The sequence below is a fragment of the Phymastichus coffea genome, unplaced genomic scaffold (assembly GCF_024137745.1).
Source record: "Phymastichus coffea isolate CEN01 unplaced genomic scaffold, Cenicafe_Pcof_1.1 PCOF00109, whole genome shotgun sequence".
NCBI lineage: Eukaryota > Metazoa > Arthropoda > Insecta > Hymenoptera > Eulophidae > Phymastichus > Phymastichus coffea.
This window is the reverse complement of record NW_026706920.1, coordinates 142,455-160,101: the sequence shown is the minus strand read 5'-3', so window position 1 is coordinate 160,101 and position 17,647 is coordinate 142,455. Positions and strand designations below refer to the sequence as shown.

Genomic DNA, 17,647 nt, shown 5'->3' with positions numbered 1-17,647 from the left:
TTTTTGCAGATAAAATAATGTTTTTAAAACAGTCTTTATGCACCTGCAACATATTTGCATATAAATTTTATTTTTCTTTAAAAATATGTGTAGGAAGGAAAAGATTATACTTACTGTACACGGATGGTAAACGTTGATAAACACAAATATTTATAATTTATCATACTGACGTATTTCCTTAACTTGCCATTAATAGCTTCATACGTATGGAAAGCTTCGGATCTGTCAACGTATCTGACGCGTATTTACAGGTTTTGGGCTACACATTACTAATCCCCGTGGCCCAATAGTAGAAAACGATCCATACCATTTCGGTTTTCAACACACCACTACTCTAGTATTAACCTATATATATATATATAGCGTAAAAAACGTAAATATATCTACATTACCGACGCTTCATGGTTGAATCTCAAGCATATGATTCATAACATTGACTAACGTAATGTTTATAGAAAATGCATGATAATCGACGTATAATACAAGCGTGCTAGCATGATGATTTAAAAAAAACTAAATCAATAGATTTAAAATTTTTGTATCAAGAATAACTTTTTCAAAATTATATTGATTAAACTGAAATTCTTTTTATATGATGAGTGAGAATCAAAACATTCAACTAAGTCAATAGAAACACCAATATCAACTGCGTGAAAGTTAGGAAAAAATAAAATGACTTCTGCAGATGGTTGGAATCGTCATGTTCCTGTATTAGTATCGTGCGGTGCCGTAGCTCCGTAATTATTTATGTCTATTCGTATTCAAGCCGCTATCGCGATTTTTGATAGAAAAATAAAATACAATCACGTCGGTAATAATCACATTATGGCTATCACTATTATTCTGACGTTAGCGTGAAACTATATAAATTATATTTGTTCCAAATACAAATTTTTAGATAGATTTTTAGATATTTTATGAAAAATATATCAACAATCTCTCAACGTCTCTTTTACACTACATATCGACAAACTTCATTTTCTGTTTCTGTTCGGATACTAGTTATCTATTTAATTTGATTTTGAGATCACCTATAGATCATAAAAAATTTCTATTTAGGAAATTTCAATCATACGTTAAAGATGTAATGTAGATTGTTCTGAACAAAATGAATACTTTTTGAAATTAAAATATACTAATAATTATAATCAAAAAATCTAACGTTAAAAAATTTAATTTTATAATTAAAATTTTACAAAATCACTGTAACTTTTGAAATTATACTTTTGAGTTTATATTCAAATCTAAGTAGCACTTTTCCTTTCTGCGAATTTATTCAACTCCATTTAGATCCTTTTACTTTCTTTTTCTCTATACCTTTAAACTTCTAAGCCTGTATTGTCTCGGTTTTACTCCATCTCATGAAATTCAGAACAGTTGTTATACTCTTATTCGATGTTTTACCAACTACATTAAGCACTTCTATGTCCAATGTTTCATCCACATTTTATTTATTAAATCACGTCTAAAAGGCTCCGATTTGCGACTACAGTATAAGAGTGTGATAAAAAGTTATGAATGCGTATAATTCTAACTTTATAAGTATCTTATAAAAATGAGAAATTTTCTTCCTAATACGTGAACAATCATGTTACTCGCCGTTAGTGTGATCTTCTTTGATAAAATCAGCTGCTCGTTCTGCCAACATAGTTATAGCACCTACTGGATTTCCTGATATCATCTAGGAAAATCAATAAGTTCTCCCATTAGAAAGTTGCTTATAATTTTAAAACATATTTATGATTGTGTAGATTTACCAAAGGCATTGATGAACTATCTACAACTCTCACTCCTTTAACACCATAGACACTAAAGCGTGTATCAACCACAGCCATTGGGTCGTGTATTGGACCCATCTTGCAAGTGCCTGCTTGGTGGTTTTCCGTTCGAGTTTCTTGATGAATAGCACAAACCCAATATTCATCGCTCTTAAACTCGAAATTAGAACACTCGGGAATTGGCATACTAGTTAAAGTCAAGTTAAGTTTTCGCATGGTAGGGGAGTCGGCTAAAGAGAGAGCCACATGTATTCCCCAAATTAAAACTTCTACATCACGATGATCCCCGAGATCATTACTCCATATGATTGGATGATCCAAGGGATTATTGCTTGCTAGAGTTAATCTACCTGAAATTTGAGTGCGTTGAGAAATAATTACTAATTATTTCTACTATCACTATAAAAAATATATAAAAAAATAATTTTTAGTAATACATTCACCTCGCAAAACAAATAAATTTTCTTGTTTTACTAACAAACTTCAAAATTAAATAATCATAAACGTATAAATATTACTAATCCTTAAATAATTTACATTCTCAGCAAACTTACCTCTACTCTTTGCATGTAAATTTACGGGTATCATTTGTACATTTCTGACTGATGAATTATCAGTAGTCCAGCAATTTGCGTCATAACCAGCAAAAAACATTTGCAGATCAGGATCATCCGGTGTTGTATAATTAGATGCTAAGATCGCCGTCACTTGAGCTAATCCACTAGACGCCAATGGGCCCGTTTGATTATTCAGATACGCCGTTATTGGAAAAGAGTTACTTTGTAAACTAACTTCATCATCAAATTTGAAGTTCAGACCATAAGATACGTGATTGTGCAAATTTTCTCCAACACCAGGAAGACTTTGAACAACTGGAATATTCAAGCTTCTGAGATGCTTTTGTGGTCCGATTCCTGACAACATCAGAAGTTGTGGTGAATTCACTACTCCTCCTGAGACTATAACTTCTCGTTTTACCATTACAGTGTATATTTGATCATCCTAATAAGCATAAATTTCAAAATATTAGTGTGTTGTGTCATATACAATAATTTACAACGGCTATATGAAAAAGTCCTATAATTACTTTAATATATTTAACTCCTATAGCTCTTTTCTGTTCAAAAACGATTTTTGTAGCGAGAGCATTGAGAATAACGTGTAAGTTTGGCCTGTCTCTGAATGGCCGCAAATATGAAGCAGCACTACTGACTCGAACTCCATTATTGCTTATTGTCTGTGCAATAGTAAATCCTAGTATTTTATCACCTACCATATCTTCCGTAATCCCGTATCCCATTTCATCGCCAGCTTTTAAAATATCCCAGGCAAATTGTGGTTGCCAAGGGAATCTACGTTGATGCATATAATGAAAAATTTCGATTTTAGGAAGCGTATAATCACCCCTTTTTCCAAAAATTTTCATACCTTTCGACGGGCATGATTCCTCCAGTTGCGTGGTGCTTAGTTCCTACTCTTTTTATTTCATGATTATCTTCAGATTTCAAAAAATAGGGCACTACCTAATAACATCGTTTCTGTTATGCCAATCATGTTAATAGAGTGTGCGCACTTAAATTTTATAGATAATAAATAACCTCTTCCCAAGACCAGCCTTCATTCCCCATGGCCACCCATTTTTCAAAATCCTTCGGATTTCCCCGATGGTAAGCCATCCCATGATGAACAGTTGTACCGCCAAGATTTTTCCCTCGGGGCCACAAACAAACTCCACCTCGTCTAAGGCAAGCGTGAGATTCGTTCGTAGTTTTGTACTTCCAATCTAGTTTACCACCTGTACAAAATTATATAAAACACGTAAAACATAAAAATATAAAATATTTTTTATCTAAAGTGTCTTGTAGCTTAACTCCCAAGTGCAATATTTACCTAGATATGATCCAAAGATACTAGGTATTTGTGCTGATACCGGCTCATCTGGACCTGCCTCTAAAAGCAATACTTTCCAGTTAGGATTTTCACTCAATCTTCCAGCTACCACTGCACCAGCACTTCCTCCTAAAAGAAACAATGTAATTTTCAATACTTGTTACTCGTAAAACGATTTCTCATACTCGTATTCTGTGCACAAAACAATCTATTTATAGAAGGCGATAAGACGTGGTACTTATAGCAATTACACAGGGAAAATATATATTGTACGATTTATTATTTTTTGTACAATTATAGAGAAAGAGAGAGAGAGAGCATATTTTGATCACATAGTATAAAAAAATGACAGATACAAAGGTATTCTCCCTGTTTCGTTATTTAACGCAATAGTTGCGTTATATATCATTTTATTAAAAGTTATTTTTAATTTACTAAAAAATGGAAAGACTCATTTATTGTGAATTAACATACCTCCAACAATAATAAAATCATAAGAATACAAAGGCTTCTCTATTGCCTTTATTCGTTTCGTTGATCCACTTATCGATGTATGATTTTGCGTCATTGTATTCAAAAGTGTTAAAAACATTGTACATTGAGAAACAAAACTTGTACAAGTGTTAGGTACAATAGGACCTGGTAAAAAAGGATTGGAACATGTGTTATCGGTAAAAGTAGCAAAGTCACCCTGAAAATTTTATAATTATAAATATTTTTCAAAACAATTATAAGATAATATACTATTATAAGCTAACATACCATATTCACAATCTATTTCATGAATGCGAAAGAAAAAATCCAAGTAAACTAAATGTTTTCTGTGCTCTGTAGCGTCTTTTATACTTGTTATTAGGAAAGTATATCCTACCTTTCAGATATTTGTTACGATTGAGCTAATGTATAGTAGTATAATTTTGTTTGGCAGTATTATCTAAGTCGTGAATTATTAAAAAATATAATTAATGAATTTTCCGTTTAACAATGTTTTTTTTATTTATTCAAGATAAAAGAAGGAAAGCGAAGAAAAAACTGATACATCTTAAATAACGTTGATTTATTTACAGGCTCATGTAATTACATATGTAAAACGTCAGAGGAAATTTGCTCTGATTTTACTTTGGTTTCACAACAAAACTATGTACATTTAAAATGAAAATAGTAATTTACCAAATAATTCAATAATTTAATTTTAAAACTTTACAAAATAAGTTTGATCATCCACCTCGATCATAATTTTTAAATCTACGTAAATAAACAGTACTACAAATAAACAGTAATGTACTATAAATTTTTCACTAATTATATACTAATAACAACTAATACTTGATAAAGTATATCTGTCTATAATTTTGCTAATTTTATAATGGCTTGTCTGATATTTTAATCAAACACTTTGGACTTATTTCTAACTGAGGTCACCAGATATCGTGATCAAGATATTTAATTCCCCATCGCAAAAAATCTAATGAATTGTCCTTCGAAAAGCACGAACTGCTAAAGAAAAATTATTGATTTGTTTGAATTGAAATATATATTTTATTTATGTGAATATTTTTGAAAATATTATAATACCATTGCGTAGATGTGGCACCCCAATCTTTTTTTATAAAAGCAGCAGCTCGTTCTCCAATCATCATTGCTGGCGCTGCCGTATTTCCTGATGTAACCTGAAGTAATAATAAAAAATATTAACATATATTTAGATTACATTTTTATAGAAATTAATACTATTAAATAAATCTAGACATTATTTTAAAACGCATAGAAGGTAATATATTTCATTATCAACATACTGATCTACATATGAATATGCAGTTTGCTTTATACATTTTCCTCATGATGTGATCTTTAAATTACGATGTTATGAGGAACTAGATAGTTAACTATTGAATTATAAGCTCAATATATTTCTGTTGGGTACACTATTCAACTTATATGTAAAATGCTTCTAGATCTAAAAAGCAACATATATTAAATAAGTTTCAACTTCATCAAAACGCGTCACAGAAATTATCAAAAGACTTATCATCATTTGTATAAATTTGTCACTCATTTGTAACGCAGTGAACATTGAAGCAGAATACACCGTTTATATAAACGTATAAATATGTGCGTGAATATATATTATATTATGACAGTTTCGATTGAAATGAGATGTATATGTTATGCGTTTAATCGCACTGACGATTGAATTTAAATCAATCAAGTCTAATATTTGCCGGTGTTACTAAATAAGTTACTAATCGAAGTTAATGAAATGTTGGTCTATCGCGATTAAATATCGGTGAGCGTGCAAATTTGTAATATAAAAGTCAGGAACATTCCAGAGATCTTTTCTTCGGTAACTTGTTTTTTAACTTGATACAAATAATTACCTTCGGCATGATCGATGTATCAGCTATACGTAAGCCTTTTATACCGTATACTTTTAATTCAGGGTCAACAACCGACCACGGATCATTGGGAGGTCCCATTTTACAGGATCCCGATTGATGATTTTCCGGTCCCGTGTCTTGCATAACTGCGCAACTCCAATAGGCATCGCTTAAAAATGGAAATCTTGAACAAGCACGGATAGGAGGATTGGATAGAGTTATGTTATATCGAGCAAGTACAGTAGTGTTAGCTAATGAAAGAGCTACTCGTATTCCTTGGACTAAAATAGCTATGTCTAGTGGATTGGATAAATAATTTTGTTGGATGATTGGATAAATAAACGGGTTGTTGCTCGCTAATCGTAAAGTACCTGTAATCAATATTTTTTTTATGACTTCTATTTACGTTGTTATTTTCACGTTGATTATTGAGATTCATCAATTAAGGATTTTTTGAAGCTAAAAAAAGTTGCCTTCTTACCCCGACTTCGTGGGTGTAAATTAGTCGGTGACATACTAATACTACGTCGGCCATTATCTAAACGTGCCCCTACTTCCCCAGTAGTGGCACAAGCGGCTTGATATCCACCGAAAAATAACTGAATATCTGGATGATCAGAAGTTGTATAACTTGACGGAAGTATTCCGGTTATTTGAGATAGCCCTGTTGAGGACATTGGTCCTTTCTGAAACGCAATGTACTCGGTAGCTGCTGCCCAGTTAAGATCATATTCATTTGGTTGATTGATCGTGAATGATACGGTGTATGAAACATGATTTTGTAGATTTTCACCAACGCCTGGAAGATCCTTGACCACGCTTACATTCATGGTTCGCAGGTGCTCTTTCGGACCAATTCCCGAAAGTAGTAGCAAATGAGGTGAACCAACTGCTCCGCCGGATACAACAACTTCTCTGATTAATTCAAGAATTGATACATTTATTATTAAATTAGCAATAATCCGTCGTAACTTGGATTTGTGCTTATTTACTTGCTGCATAATATAATTATCTTATTAATATAATTTCTTTTTATTGTACTTTGTATTTATGCTCGTGGTGTTCAAATTTTATATAACTTCCAACTTTAATTTTATGTGATTTATTTTCCAATAAATAAACAATACAAATTCATTCGTATTGTTTAAATGTAAAAGATGAAAAGATGTTGATTACTACAAGTAATCTAAAAATAATTGATTTACAGCATAACTCTTATCTGAAAGTTTCAACAATGCATCGAGCAAGTGAAAGCAAAGATAACCCATCGAGAACTGAGAAGGAAACTGAAAGTGAAAGATTGCAGAAACTCTACCTGGTAGCTCGAGCAACACGAAACTCGCCATTTTTAAAATACTGAACTCCAACGATCTGTTGATCCTCCGTAACAATCTTTGTGGCAGTAGAATTAAGTAGTACATGAAGATTGCTTCGGTCGCGTGCCGGTTGCAAAAATGCCGATGCACTGCTGACCCTGACGCCGTTACGGTTGTTCGTTTGAGCGACGGTAAAACCAGCAATTCGCTCGCCGTTCAAATCTTCGCTTATTGGGTAACCAGCCTCCGCTGCAGCGTAAAGGATATCTGCGGTGATTGGTGGCTGCCACGGAAATCGTTCCACATTCAACAGACCTCCTTGTGCGTGGTATTTCTTACCCACTCGCGGCAGTTCGGTGTTATTCTCCGAACATAGAAAATAAGGTAGTACCTGCAGATATTCAAACGGAATATTTATTTAGTTGCCAAGAATTAATACATCATCCGAACTCACTTGCTAATTAAAATATGACATAAATTGAAACATAAATATGTTTTAAAGAGTAAAACTGATCTAACAATGTCATATTCAAGTGGAAATATTTTTTATTCTTAAAAATTCATTTTTATTAATTCATCTATACAGTATCAAAATAATTGACATTAACTATTGTTGAATAATACTTTTTAGTTAGTAAATTCAATAAACTTTTTCTTTTATTCAGCCTACAAAATTACATTTTTATTGAAATCATGAATTAAATATATGTAATTTCTACTGAAAGAAATTCCATACAAAACGTTTTCATATCTCTCTATTAATATGAGTAAATAATGAAAAATCAAAATTAATTTTGTATCATTTAAAACCCATTTGAATTTCAAGTCGAGAAAGCTACATAATTTGTTGAAGTATTAGCCTTTACCATCTATATAACATCATCGAAGCATGCAAGCTCTAACCCAATACTCTCATAACAAACACTCACATCTTCCCAGGTCCAGCCATAGTTGCCGAGTGCAGCCCAGTCGTCGTAGTCCCTTGGGTGTCCCCTGATATACATCATACCATTGTGTACGCTACTGCCGCCTAAATTCTTGCCCCTTGGCCAACTGCACGAGCCACCACTCGATAGACATGCATTCTTCTCGTTCACGGTTCGGTACTGCCAATCTATCTCGGTACCGAGAAACATTGCTACCATGCTTGGTACGTCGGCGCCTGGTGGTTCGTCTGGACCTGCCTCGATCAGCAACACCTTCCATTCCGGTACTTCGCTTAGCCTTGATGCAACTACTGCTCCCGCTGAACCGCCTACGAATAAAGAGAATGTTTGATTTGTTTTCGTTTGTTGATTTGCATATTTTGCCCTTAATACAAATTATTATAACACGTACTACAGTAAATCTATGATACCCATTTCATGCTATAGATTACTCAATAAATCGTTTATTATCTGCTGATACACGTACATACATGCTCACACACGCACGCACACACAAATTGCGGAAATTAGTTTTACCAATTTTATGAAATAAGTAAGTAACTTTTTAGATGGACCTTTCCCTGAAAAGTACAGGCTTCTACACTTTGTAAAATGTAAAAAAAAGTTTTTTGTGAAATAAAAGTAACATTTCATCCTATATATTCTTGTATAATAAACGAAAATTTTTATTACTTTTAAAGCCCATAGATGTATTTATTCTTTGTAAACATCTTTTATATAAGAAAAAGGCTCTAAGTTTTGGTAGCTAAGTTCATTACAAGCTACTCTCATCAACTATTTGTGAAATGATACCATTAATAAGCATTATTCAGCAGCTAATCATAAAAGTCGGCGTCAAAAGGTTCCAATATTTTCGTGTTTTATAAGGACGATTTTATTCAGAGTTTATAATTTACATAATTAAGAAGCTGATAAATATTTCTGTAAAATCGAAAATGAATAATAGTCATTAAAATACGTATTTAGTACCTACACATAATGTTGAATTATGTGCACAATTTTCGAATTTGAAATTATTGTTGTGTGTCAAAATTATTACGGCAAGTTATGTAATCCCTGATGATTTGCTTGTCTAACTATAACATAAATTAGATTATAATCACCAAAGGTATTGCGATCATCGTTTTATGGTTATCGGTAGAAATAGAAATCAATAGAAAGATGGCACGACGATTTTTCTTTGTCAAACATAATAAATTGAGCAGAATAGTCAATTTGAACTCATACATATCATCAGTGATGTTATAGTTTAACTCTAATCAGTAACAAAAAAGTAGGAAAAATAGATACGCTACACAAATTACATTAGCTTTATATATCTATGTATTGTAACTAAATGTAGAAACACTAACAGCTACATTTTTTATTTAGATACAGTTGTACAAATCGGCCGAGCCGAGAGTCGAAGAATGATCGGATTGATCCATAGCGCGCTCTATGTTGGATATTGCATTTTGTCGATAGCGTGCTATCCATGCCAACGTGCATTTTTTTCTGCCTTTGGTAGTTAGATTGATTTTTCGTGAAATAGTAAATTGTACAAAGTAATTTTGAGAGCCCGTTCGTCCATCGAGAGAGATTTATATTGTGTTACAAAAATAAAGTAATTTGATTTTCGCTGTATTTTATGGATTTCAATTGATATATACGGATTTTGTATAGTCAAATCTTAAGTGTAAGTTACCGTTTGTAAAAATGGTATGTGTATAAAATTTATTGAAAGATGTTTCAGTCAACATTTATTAACTATTCCATGTTTTATTTCTTGAAGACATACACATACACACACACACACACACACATACAGATAATATTTTTCTATTGTAATAGACTGTAGAACAATAGAAATAAATTTAATTGAAGTTGAGTTAAAATGCATGGCTTTAGAGCACAAGTGAAAACGCCTATTAGAATAGTACTTTTCTCACAAACCTTATTTTCTCAAATAACATACTTCGGCTTTACCTTCTAGTAATTAACATGCAATCGTAAAATTGAAAAAAAATCGAAAAAACTACCGCAAATATTTCGAAATATAGGAGAGCTGCACCGGTTAGATTGGCTAGCCCGTTCATTTTTGCAGCAACCTGTTAAAAGTGAATGTTATATCTGTGGGTTTGCCCAAGGGAAAACGACGGTAGGAAGGCATTTGAATGGAACCAATGTAGATACATTATACAGCCCGGCACACCGGTACTATTTTGCTTCTCTCCGCGTGTTAGCACTTTCTCACTTTCTTTTCTTGTGCCATTAATCCATTCAACTAATCGGATGTGGTGCGGATATAGAAAGATAAGATTATTGTCAATTTTATTCATTGTCACAAGAACTCAATTTTTTTCAGTAAACTAATAAAATGAACAGAAGAGAAGAGTTTAAAAACGTAGAAGCCAATGAATAACTGGTTTCGTACACACCGTAGATTTTTTTACCCTACTGATCAAGTCCTCTGTACCATCTTCATTGAATTCGAAAGGTTGACGTTATAAATTACACGAAACAGAACTAATACAAGTTGATTTAATGTTGAGCTTACATAATAAGTATAGTGTTATATATCCGAATAAAGCTTCTTTTGATGATTATAAATTAATAAATTAATAATAATTCATTAATAATGTAATTTGAGTATGTTATAATGCAATCAACTACATACTTATATTTAAGGAAAATATGACACCATTTAAAGAGAAATTTATTATCCATTATCTTCAATAAAATTGCGTATAGTGTGTTTATTACGTATAGCATAAAAAAAATTATTTAAATAAAATATAAATATAACTCTCGCCAGCGAGGTTTCCACATATTCGCATAAGCGAATCTGTTTCCTGAAACGCAGTGAACAGGCGGATTAGAAAGAGGAAAACTGACTTCACGGCTGCGTGGCTTTGAACTACATCGACACCGGGCACGGCTCTCGGGCAAAAAAAACAGAATCTAGAGTATACACGCTCTTAGCGCGCTCGCACTTTTACCGGTAGTGACGTGACTCGCGAGATTTATATTCAGCGAATTAACATTCAAATTAGAGCAATCCATGGAACAAAGAAAGTCCTTGATATTCCAGATTTTTGTTTGAATGATTTTTTATTATTAGTCGTTTAAAACGAGCAAATATTATTATCACTATAAGATGAAAATATTTATACTCTTGGCTTATTCGATGTCTTGATTTCATCTCTACCTCACCGGTTAGTTTATTTTTTTCACTATTGATAGTAAAAATTAATGGAGATTATCGAATCTCTGTATACACACTGTTGTTTTATTAGTTTCATAAAACTTGCCAGAGATTACACAACTGACCAACAAAAGTGTAAGTTATCAGAGAAATTTTATCGCATAATTTTCACAGCTTTTTTCATATATAACATAAATATTTATTATCATCTAATAACAGTTTTTTCAATGATTCGAAAAGTATTTCAATTTATTTATGTTATTATGAGTTGCAGTTGTTATGAAGAAAAATATAATGTTAAACTTATCACATTTAAGAATAGAACTAAATTTACATACATATTGCAGTGACATTAAAATAATAGATATAAGTAACACCTACTATTAAATTGATAATGGATTCGACAAAATATATTTATTCATTTAGATAACAAATAGCAATATATCGCGATAATTCTGTTTGACTCCAATAAATCTTGCTTCGCGTCCGACACATTAACATAGATCGTAGTACTAAATGTAATTTCCAGTCTTCTAAAGAGTTTATTTCGAAAAAAAGAAAACAAATTGACCACACTCTCGAACCATCTATTCAGTACTGAATCCGCCAGCGTTCAATTCAATTTACCGTATAAATATTTGCTCTCGTTGCGCTACTCCATGTTTTTCGCTCTTTTATAAAAGCTCCTTCAGAGAAGATGATGTTCACTATGTTACGAGTGCGCTCGGCTTTTTTTCTTCATTTTTCAACTTGATTGTATAAAAGCACTTGAATTTTTCAAAAATAGCTAACAATATTCACTCTTATCGGCATTATGTGCTAGAAGTCATTGTCGTATAATTCTTTTTTTAATTTTAATTCTAAATTGTTTACTGAAAACTTATTTGCGCTAGTATGACATTATGTTTTATTGTAGGCATATAAAGGTTAAAGTATTATTATAAATAAATACGTCCAATAAGTTCCTAATATGAGTAACGTTATATTTATCTTTATTAGTTAATTTTTAAAAAATTAATAAAATTCGGTGCTCTATAGAAGTAAAACGTTATTATTATATTCACAGTCAGCTCACGATAAAAATTCTTTAGTTTAGTTGGAGTATTATCCAAAACAATCTTAGTAGTTAATTATCCGTGTTTCATGGTCGTCAGCCCGGTAATCTTAGTTTTTAACGTCCATCTAGTTCCGCCTTCTCCTAATCAATTCTACAAAGCTTGGCGAATGCCGTTCAATAGAGAGGACGAGATAGAAAGCAATATATATGTACATCCGATAGACGGGTGTGCTTGTCGTGTTCGCACGATATATATTGACGGGGGTCGATGTTGCTTTGACTGGATCGTGCGCCTGACTGCACCGAACGTTTTGATAATCGGTTCTATCTGCGAAATAATTACCGGAAAATTCAATAAATTTGCGAGTGTTTTAGCTGAGAAATGTCAATTAATATTCGTTTGCTCCATTTCTTTGGCCTCTAGCGCGTAACACTTAGTTCATGGACATTTGGATGCGGAAAAACGGCTGTGAGAAACGATCGATAGGTTAATGATTCATAAATATGTGCATAAAACAATCGTGTTTCACGTCACACACCAGCGAGTGGCGATTCTTTTGCACTTGGAATTTATTTTCGACAATTATAATATAAGAATGCTCCGAATGATGCGGAATTCTCTTTAATTGATAGGGTCGTTAGGCCGTATCGTTATTGTCCTTTAATTGGCAATTACCGTGGGATCAACGTTGTTTGGATGATATACAAAAAAAGAAATAAAAGTTCATCGGACATTTCTAAATAACAATCAAGTTTTATACAAAATTATATTTCATGTTTACAAATTTTCATAGCATATGAGAGACTTTACTTTTTGTAAATATGCATATTCGTCGCGTGATTGTATGCAATAATTTTTACACTTCCATCGAGTATAATAAAAAAAAAATTGGTGAAGATTATGCAATATTTTTTTATATTAACAGCCTTCTTACTGATATTTTCAATGCGACATTAACGCACTTTCTCAACGGCGGTAAGCTCGATAAATTACAGGAAAATAACGTTATAAAAGTGCATGGATTTCCCAACTACTACCTTTCAAAAGTATACAAAAAGTAAATAAGCAACTGGATATCACTTGGCGGCTAGCTGACGGTGTACTGATCAGGAAGTAGATTTGCATATCGTCGAGTAGTTGTATCAACGGAACGATTAATATTTCAATGCATGACACTTTTACAGCAAGCGAAATCAGTATAACTGATGCCATTCCAAACATTTACACTCTAGAGCGCAGGACACAAATTCGTCACGTTCAAAATTCAAAAACACGTAAGCTGAGGGGCATTTATACAAAATTAGTCCGACTAACGCCCTATCGGCAACAGCAGCGCGGAGCAGAATGCATTAGCCGTACATGATCAAACTTCTAATTAGAATGCAAAACATGGCATTACATGCGAAACTTTCGATTTCCGAAGTCGCTCGAGCGCATTCGGTTAACTCATAAAAGCAAGCAGCCATCGTGCTATGTGCGTGTCCTTGTATGATAACGCATTAGGCCGCAAGCTTAAGACTATATATACTCACCACCCACGACGATGAAGTCATAATAGTAGTCCGCTGGGTCCTTTGGTATCACGCGTTCGCAGAGTCGTGAAACCTCGCGCTTAGCCCTCAGAAACGTGTCGAGGATTGTCATGAACACGAGGAACTGTGCGCCTGGGCAAGTCTGTGCTAGACTCGGCCCTAGAAATGGTTCCGAACACGATGGACTGAACGACAGGCTGTATGACATTTTCGCCAGATGTTACCCACCCTAACACACAGGCTATTGTCCTCACTCGTTAGATATTGGACTGCTCTCTCTCTCTCGCGCGCGCGCGTGCGCTCCACTGATTCGAGCCCAGGGTCGCTCATAAGCTATCGCCCTCGAGGTCGCTAAGACTGCTCTCCAGAACAACACATTGCATGTGCGATAGGTTGTCAATTTTGCAATGATTGTTACGAATGGGAAATTTGTCGGATACTTGTTCTTCGGTCGTTAACTTGTCGTCTCTTTACTTTACGTCTATTGCGACTATCTTTTTTATCTTGCTTACTTTCTTATGCCAATAAAATGTGCACTTCTAATGGAGCAATTTGAGAGGGTTATATTATCCCTGCCATTTGAATTTAATGGATGAACGTTATGTAAAGCTACAAATTTAATGCTCAGTTGAAACGGAAAGAGTATTTATTTTTCAATTTGAAGTTACCTTCCTCAGTTTAATTATGTCGACAAGTATTTTTATATCTTATTGAAATGCTCAAGTTATTCTCACAATTATGTCCAAGGGAACACTTCAGTTTGAATAATTATCACACATTTATTGAAAATAAAAAAATAAATGTTCAAACAAATAACTAGCGAATTATATTCACTTATTATAGAGATTACTTTAGAAACAACGAAAGTTATTGAATTTCACATTCGAATTCCAATGGTCGTTAATTGAGGTTGTTGAAAATTGTATAAACCCCATTGGAATTGGAGCCATTTCGAATCACGCGGGTGCACTTAAAAGGAATCATTGAAATAAAAATCCCATGTTAGAACCTAGCGGATGTAAGTTCAAATATAAATTTCTAACATTTCCGTGGTAGCACTGGTAACTTCAACGACACATCACTGCTTCACATAACCAACACAAAGAAGTGGTACATAAACACAATAAAACACAAGCATGTATGAACAGCTTTAGGAAATTGCAATTCATTCACGGTAAGTGATAATTTGAAGAATGACTGAAAGTGGCGTATTGTTAGTGGCACATACCGAAGTGAGAGGAAATAGATAGATAGAGAGAGAGAGAGAGAGAGAGAGAGAGAGAGAGAGAGAGAGAGCGAGCGCGGGCGAGCGAGTAGCGCGGGTGCATGCACTGCAAAACCTCTCACCGTGCCGCAGTCGCTTTATAATTCATCTCCCACCTGACTTTGGCTCTCTCGCTCTATCTACTCTCGCTCTAGATGTGAGCGCCCGCCACCACTACCATCACTATACGCTACAGTAGTGCCTAACTTCGTACCATTTGCTCGATCTTAACGATGTTTTCCGTGAGATGTTATCGCTCTCGTGTTTGACTTCCGCCACTCTTGTTTCAACCTAAATAACGTAACCTTTTGATAAGATTTTCAATATTTTACTCAAGTATAATATACAATTTTCATTTCAAAAATGGTTCCTTATCGGTAATTTTATACTTTTAATGATAAGATAAATTGTAGATAGTTATATCATTTGAAAGTGTTATGCTATAACTAGAAAATATTTCAGTTTTTGTATTTTCGAAACTATAATGCTTCGATTTGTAGACCCTAAGAAATGAAATGAAAAAATAATTATCTCATTTGAAATCAATCCTAATAACAGATTATTTTCTTGACACTCTTGAAAATTATAAAAGTTACGTCGATGATAAAATTAAACCACATAGAATTATTGCTATAAAACAAATTCCATTTCTAATCCCTTTTGTTAGCACGACCTACTCATATATTTCCATACCTTCATTTATTTTCTAAATTAGATGGATGACGATAAAACTTTGACATTCATCAACATAAAAGATTTGCCACAACTCGTTTCAATGATGAGAATCGTGTACCTACGTAGTTCAGAAATCTCCTTGTAATAAAGTTTCTCTCGTTAAGCGGCGTATACCATACATCTCGTAATGTTTATACCAATCCTTTCACTAAGCTTATTCCATACATAAGCTCGTAAAGTAGTAAATCACTTTTGCAGGCATTCAGTTATCGAGTCACTAAAAAATTTTATCATTGCACAAAAATTGTTTATTTGAGTTCACTTGTGAAAGTAAAAATAGACAATATGCTCAGAGCCGATAGCCAAACGGCGAAGTAGTACTATCAATTAAAACCATCGTGGCCAATGGTCGATCTGCATCCAGATCAAACGCTCGCAACGCAAACGTAATCCAAACCGCAACATTGGCTAATAAGTATTATCGGCAGTCGAACCACGGAAATGTGGATAGCGTTAGATGAGAGAAGACAAACGCATGCAAAACACACGCACACATACACCTGGCGGAAATACAACTTAATAGCAGATTCATATTGTCGCGAATTGACGCGTTTCGCGGTGCATCGGACAAATTCAACGACTGCTAAGCTAAACTTCTATAATATAGTGATAACATAGCGATGGACTGTTCGTTAAATGCCTATTGCCGAATAACGCACATGCGTGCCAGAGAGATGAAAAGCACTATTTGGAATAAACGATGAGCAGGAGCGATTGCGTTACATTCTAGTTTATTATTAGAAAATACGCACTGTGGTGGCGACGCCAACTCTCGCTATAACAGAGAGTATAATATACCGCATAGTCCGACGAGCATGAAATCAATTTTCGTCGCTTGTATACCGCAATTCGCATGCTTTATAATGTATATATCTGCTGTTGTGTGAAAACGTTCGACCGAGTAGAAGATATACCTGGCTATATTGTAGCTTGCCTAATTATAACTATACATACGTGTACAAAGATTATCCCCTGCCCATTGACTCCGTCTTTTATCACTCTTCGATACGCACGCGCCGTTGTGAACTATACTTGTGTATATATTTAGTTCTTTACCATGACACTTTAATAACTGGATATTTTTAATGTCTCACAGGTACACGTGCAGTAATGGTATAAAATTTAACGTGTTAAAATAAAAATTAAAGAGGGAAAGAAATTATGTGTGCGATGTATGTTTAAAAATGAATGGATTTCCTGCTCAAAAGCTTGCTGTGCTTTAAAACACAAAAGCGTAAAAAAAGTATTTTCCAATTTAAGAAGAAATGACTCCGCTAGGTACTTCTCTTCCACCGTAAACTATGACGTGGACATGCGAGCTATGATTCCGCGTAGAGTAATAGCGTGAGCGCTCGCATTAGTAGTCTTTCCGTATACGTATCTACTGATTTAATGTATCGAAAATTTTTAAGCTAATACATTTAAATGTTACGACGAAGAAATCTACAGAGCCAAAGCTACATATCTGTATAGTGTAGAAAAGTTATTTACAATCATTAGTCCTCCTTATACGTATATTCCGCGCTATTATTATTAATAAAAGGACTATCAGTCCTACAAAACAA

General features: G+C 33.7%; 3 protein-coding genes across 4 annotated transcripts in view; 1 reads left to right on the top strand and 2 right to left on the bottom strand.

Annotated features, from left to right (window-relative positions):
• Positions 1-17,647, top strand: part of LOC131670369 (B-cell receptor CD22-like) — a gene marked incomplete at its 3' end in the record, with an annotated part of 212,117 nt that overhangs the window by 52,960 nt on the left and 141,510 nt on the right. The window lies entirely within an intron of this gene.
• LOC131670345 (glucose dehydrogenase [FAD, quinone]-like) lies at positions 1,428-4,544 on the bottom strand. The gene is made up of 9 exons (XM_058945870.1): positions 4,431-4,544; positions 4,143-4,359; positions 3,669-3,797; positions 3,377-3,573; positions 3,207-3,301; positions 2,866-3,130; positions 2,333-2,780; positions 1,758-2,128; positions 1,428-1,681 (listed from the first exon to the last, which is right to left on the bottom strand). The coding sequence occupies exons 1-9, from the start codon at positions 4,431-4,433 to the stop codon at positions 1,592-1,594; spliced, it is 1,815 nt and encodes a 604-aa protein (XP_058801853.1). The 5' UTR covers positions 4,434-4,544; the 3' UTR covers positions 1,428-1,591.
• LOC131670343 (glucose dehydrogenase [FAD, quinone]-like) lies at positions 4,927-14,779 on the bottom strand. Of its 2 annotated transcripts, none has more exons than XM_058945868.1 (7): positions 14,084-14,779; positions 8,292-8,617; positions 7,362-7,753; positions 6,528-6,961; positions 6,047-6,417; positions 5,244-5,338; positions 4,927-5,165 (listed from the first exon to the last, which is right to left on the bottom strand). In XM_058945868.1, the coding sequence occupies exons 1-7, from the start codon at positions 14,289-14,291 to the stop codon at positions 5,087-5,089; spliced, it is 1,905 nt and encodes a 634-aa protein (XP_058801851.1). In that variant the 5' UTR covers positions 14,292-14,779; the 3' UTR covers positions 4,927-5,086. The 2 variants fall into 2 exon arrangements, with proteins under 2 accessions (XP_058801851.1, XP_058801852.1); XM_058945869.1 differs by having other exon boundaries at positions 4,927-5,162.

Bases quoted from the DNA above. Each gene is read 5' to 3' on its own strand.
- LOC131670345 (XM_058945870.1), bottom strand. The intron at 3,302-3,376 runs GTTATTTATTAT...CGATGTTATTAG, and splicing joins AAGGCTGGTCTTGGGAAGAG to GTAGTGCCCTATTTTTTGAA. The intron at 1,682-1,757 runs GTAAATCTACAC...TGATTTTCCTAG, and splicing joins ATAGTTCATCAATGCCTTTG to ATGATATCAGGAAATCCAGT.
- LOC131670343 (XM_058945868.1), bottom strand. From the start codon at position 14,291: ATGTCATACAGCCTGTCGTTCAGTCCATCGTGTTCGGAACCATTTCTA. The intron at 8,618-14,083 runs GTGAGTATATAT...CTTTATTCGTAG, and splicing joins TGACTTCATCGTCGTGGGTG to GCGGTTCAGCGGGAGCAGTA. The intron at 6,962-7,361 runs GTAGAGTTTCTG...TGAATTAATCAG, and splicing joins CGTGTTGCTCGAGCTACCAG to AGAAGTTGTTGTATCCGGCG.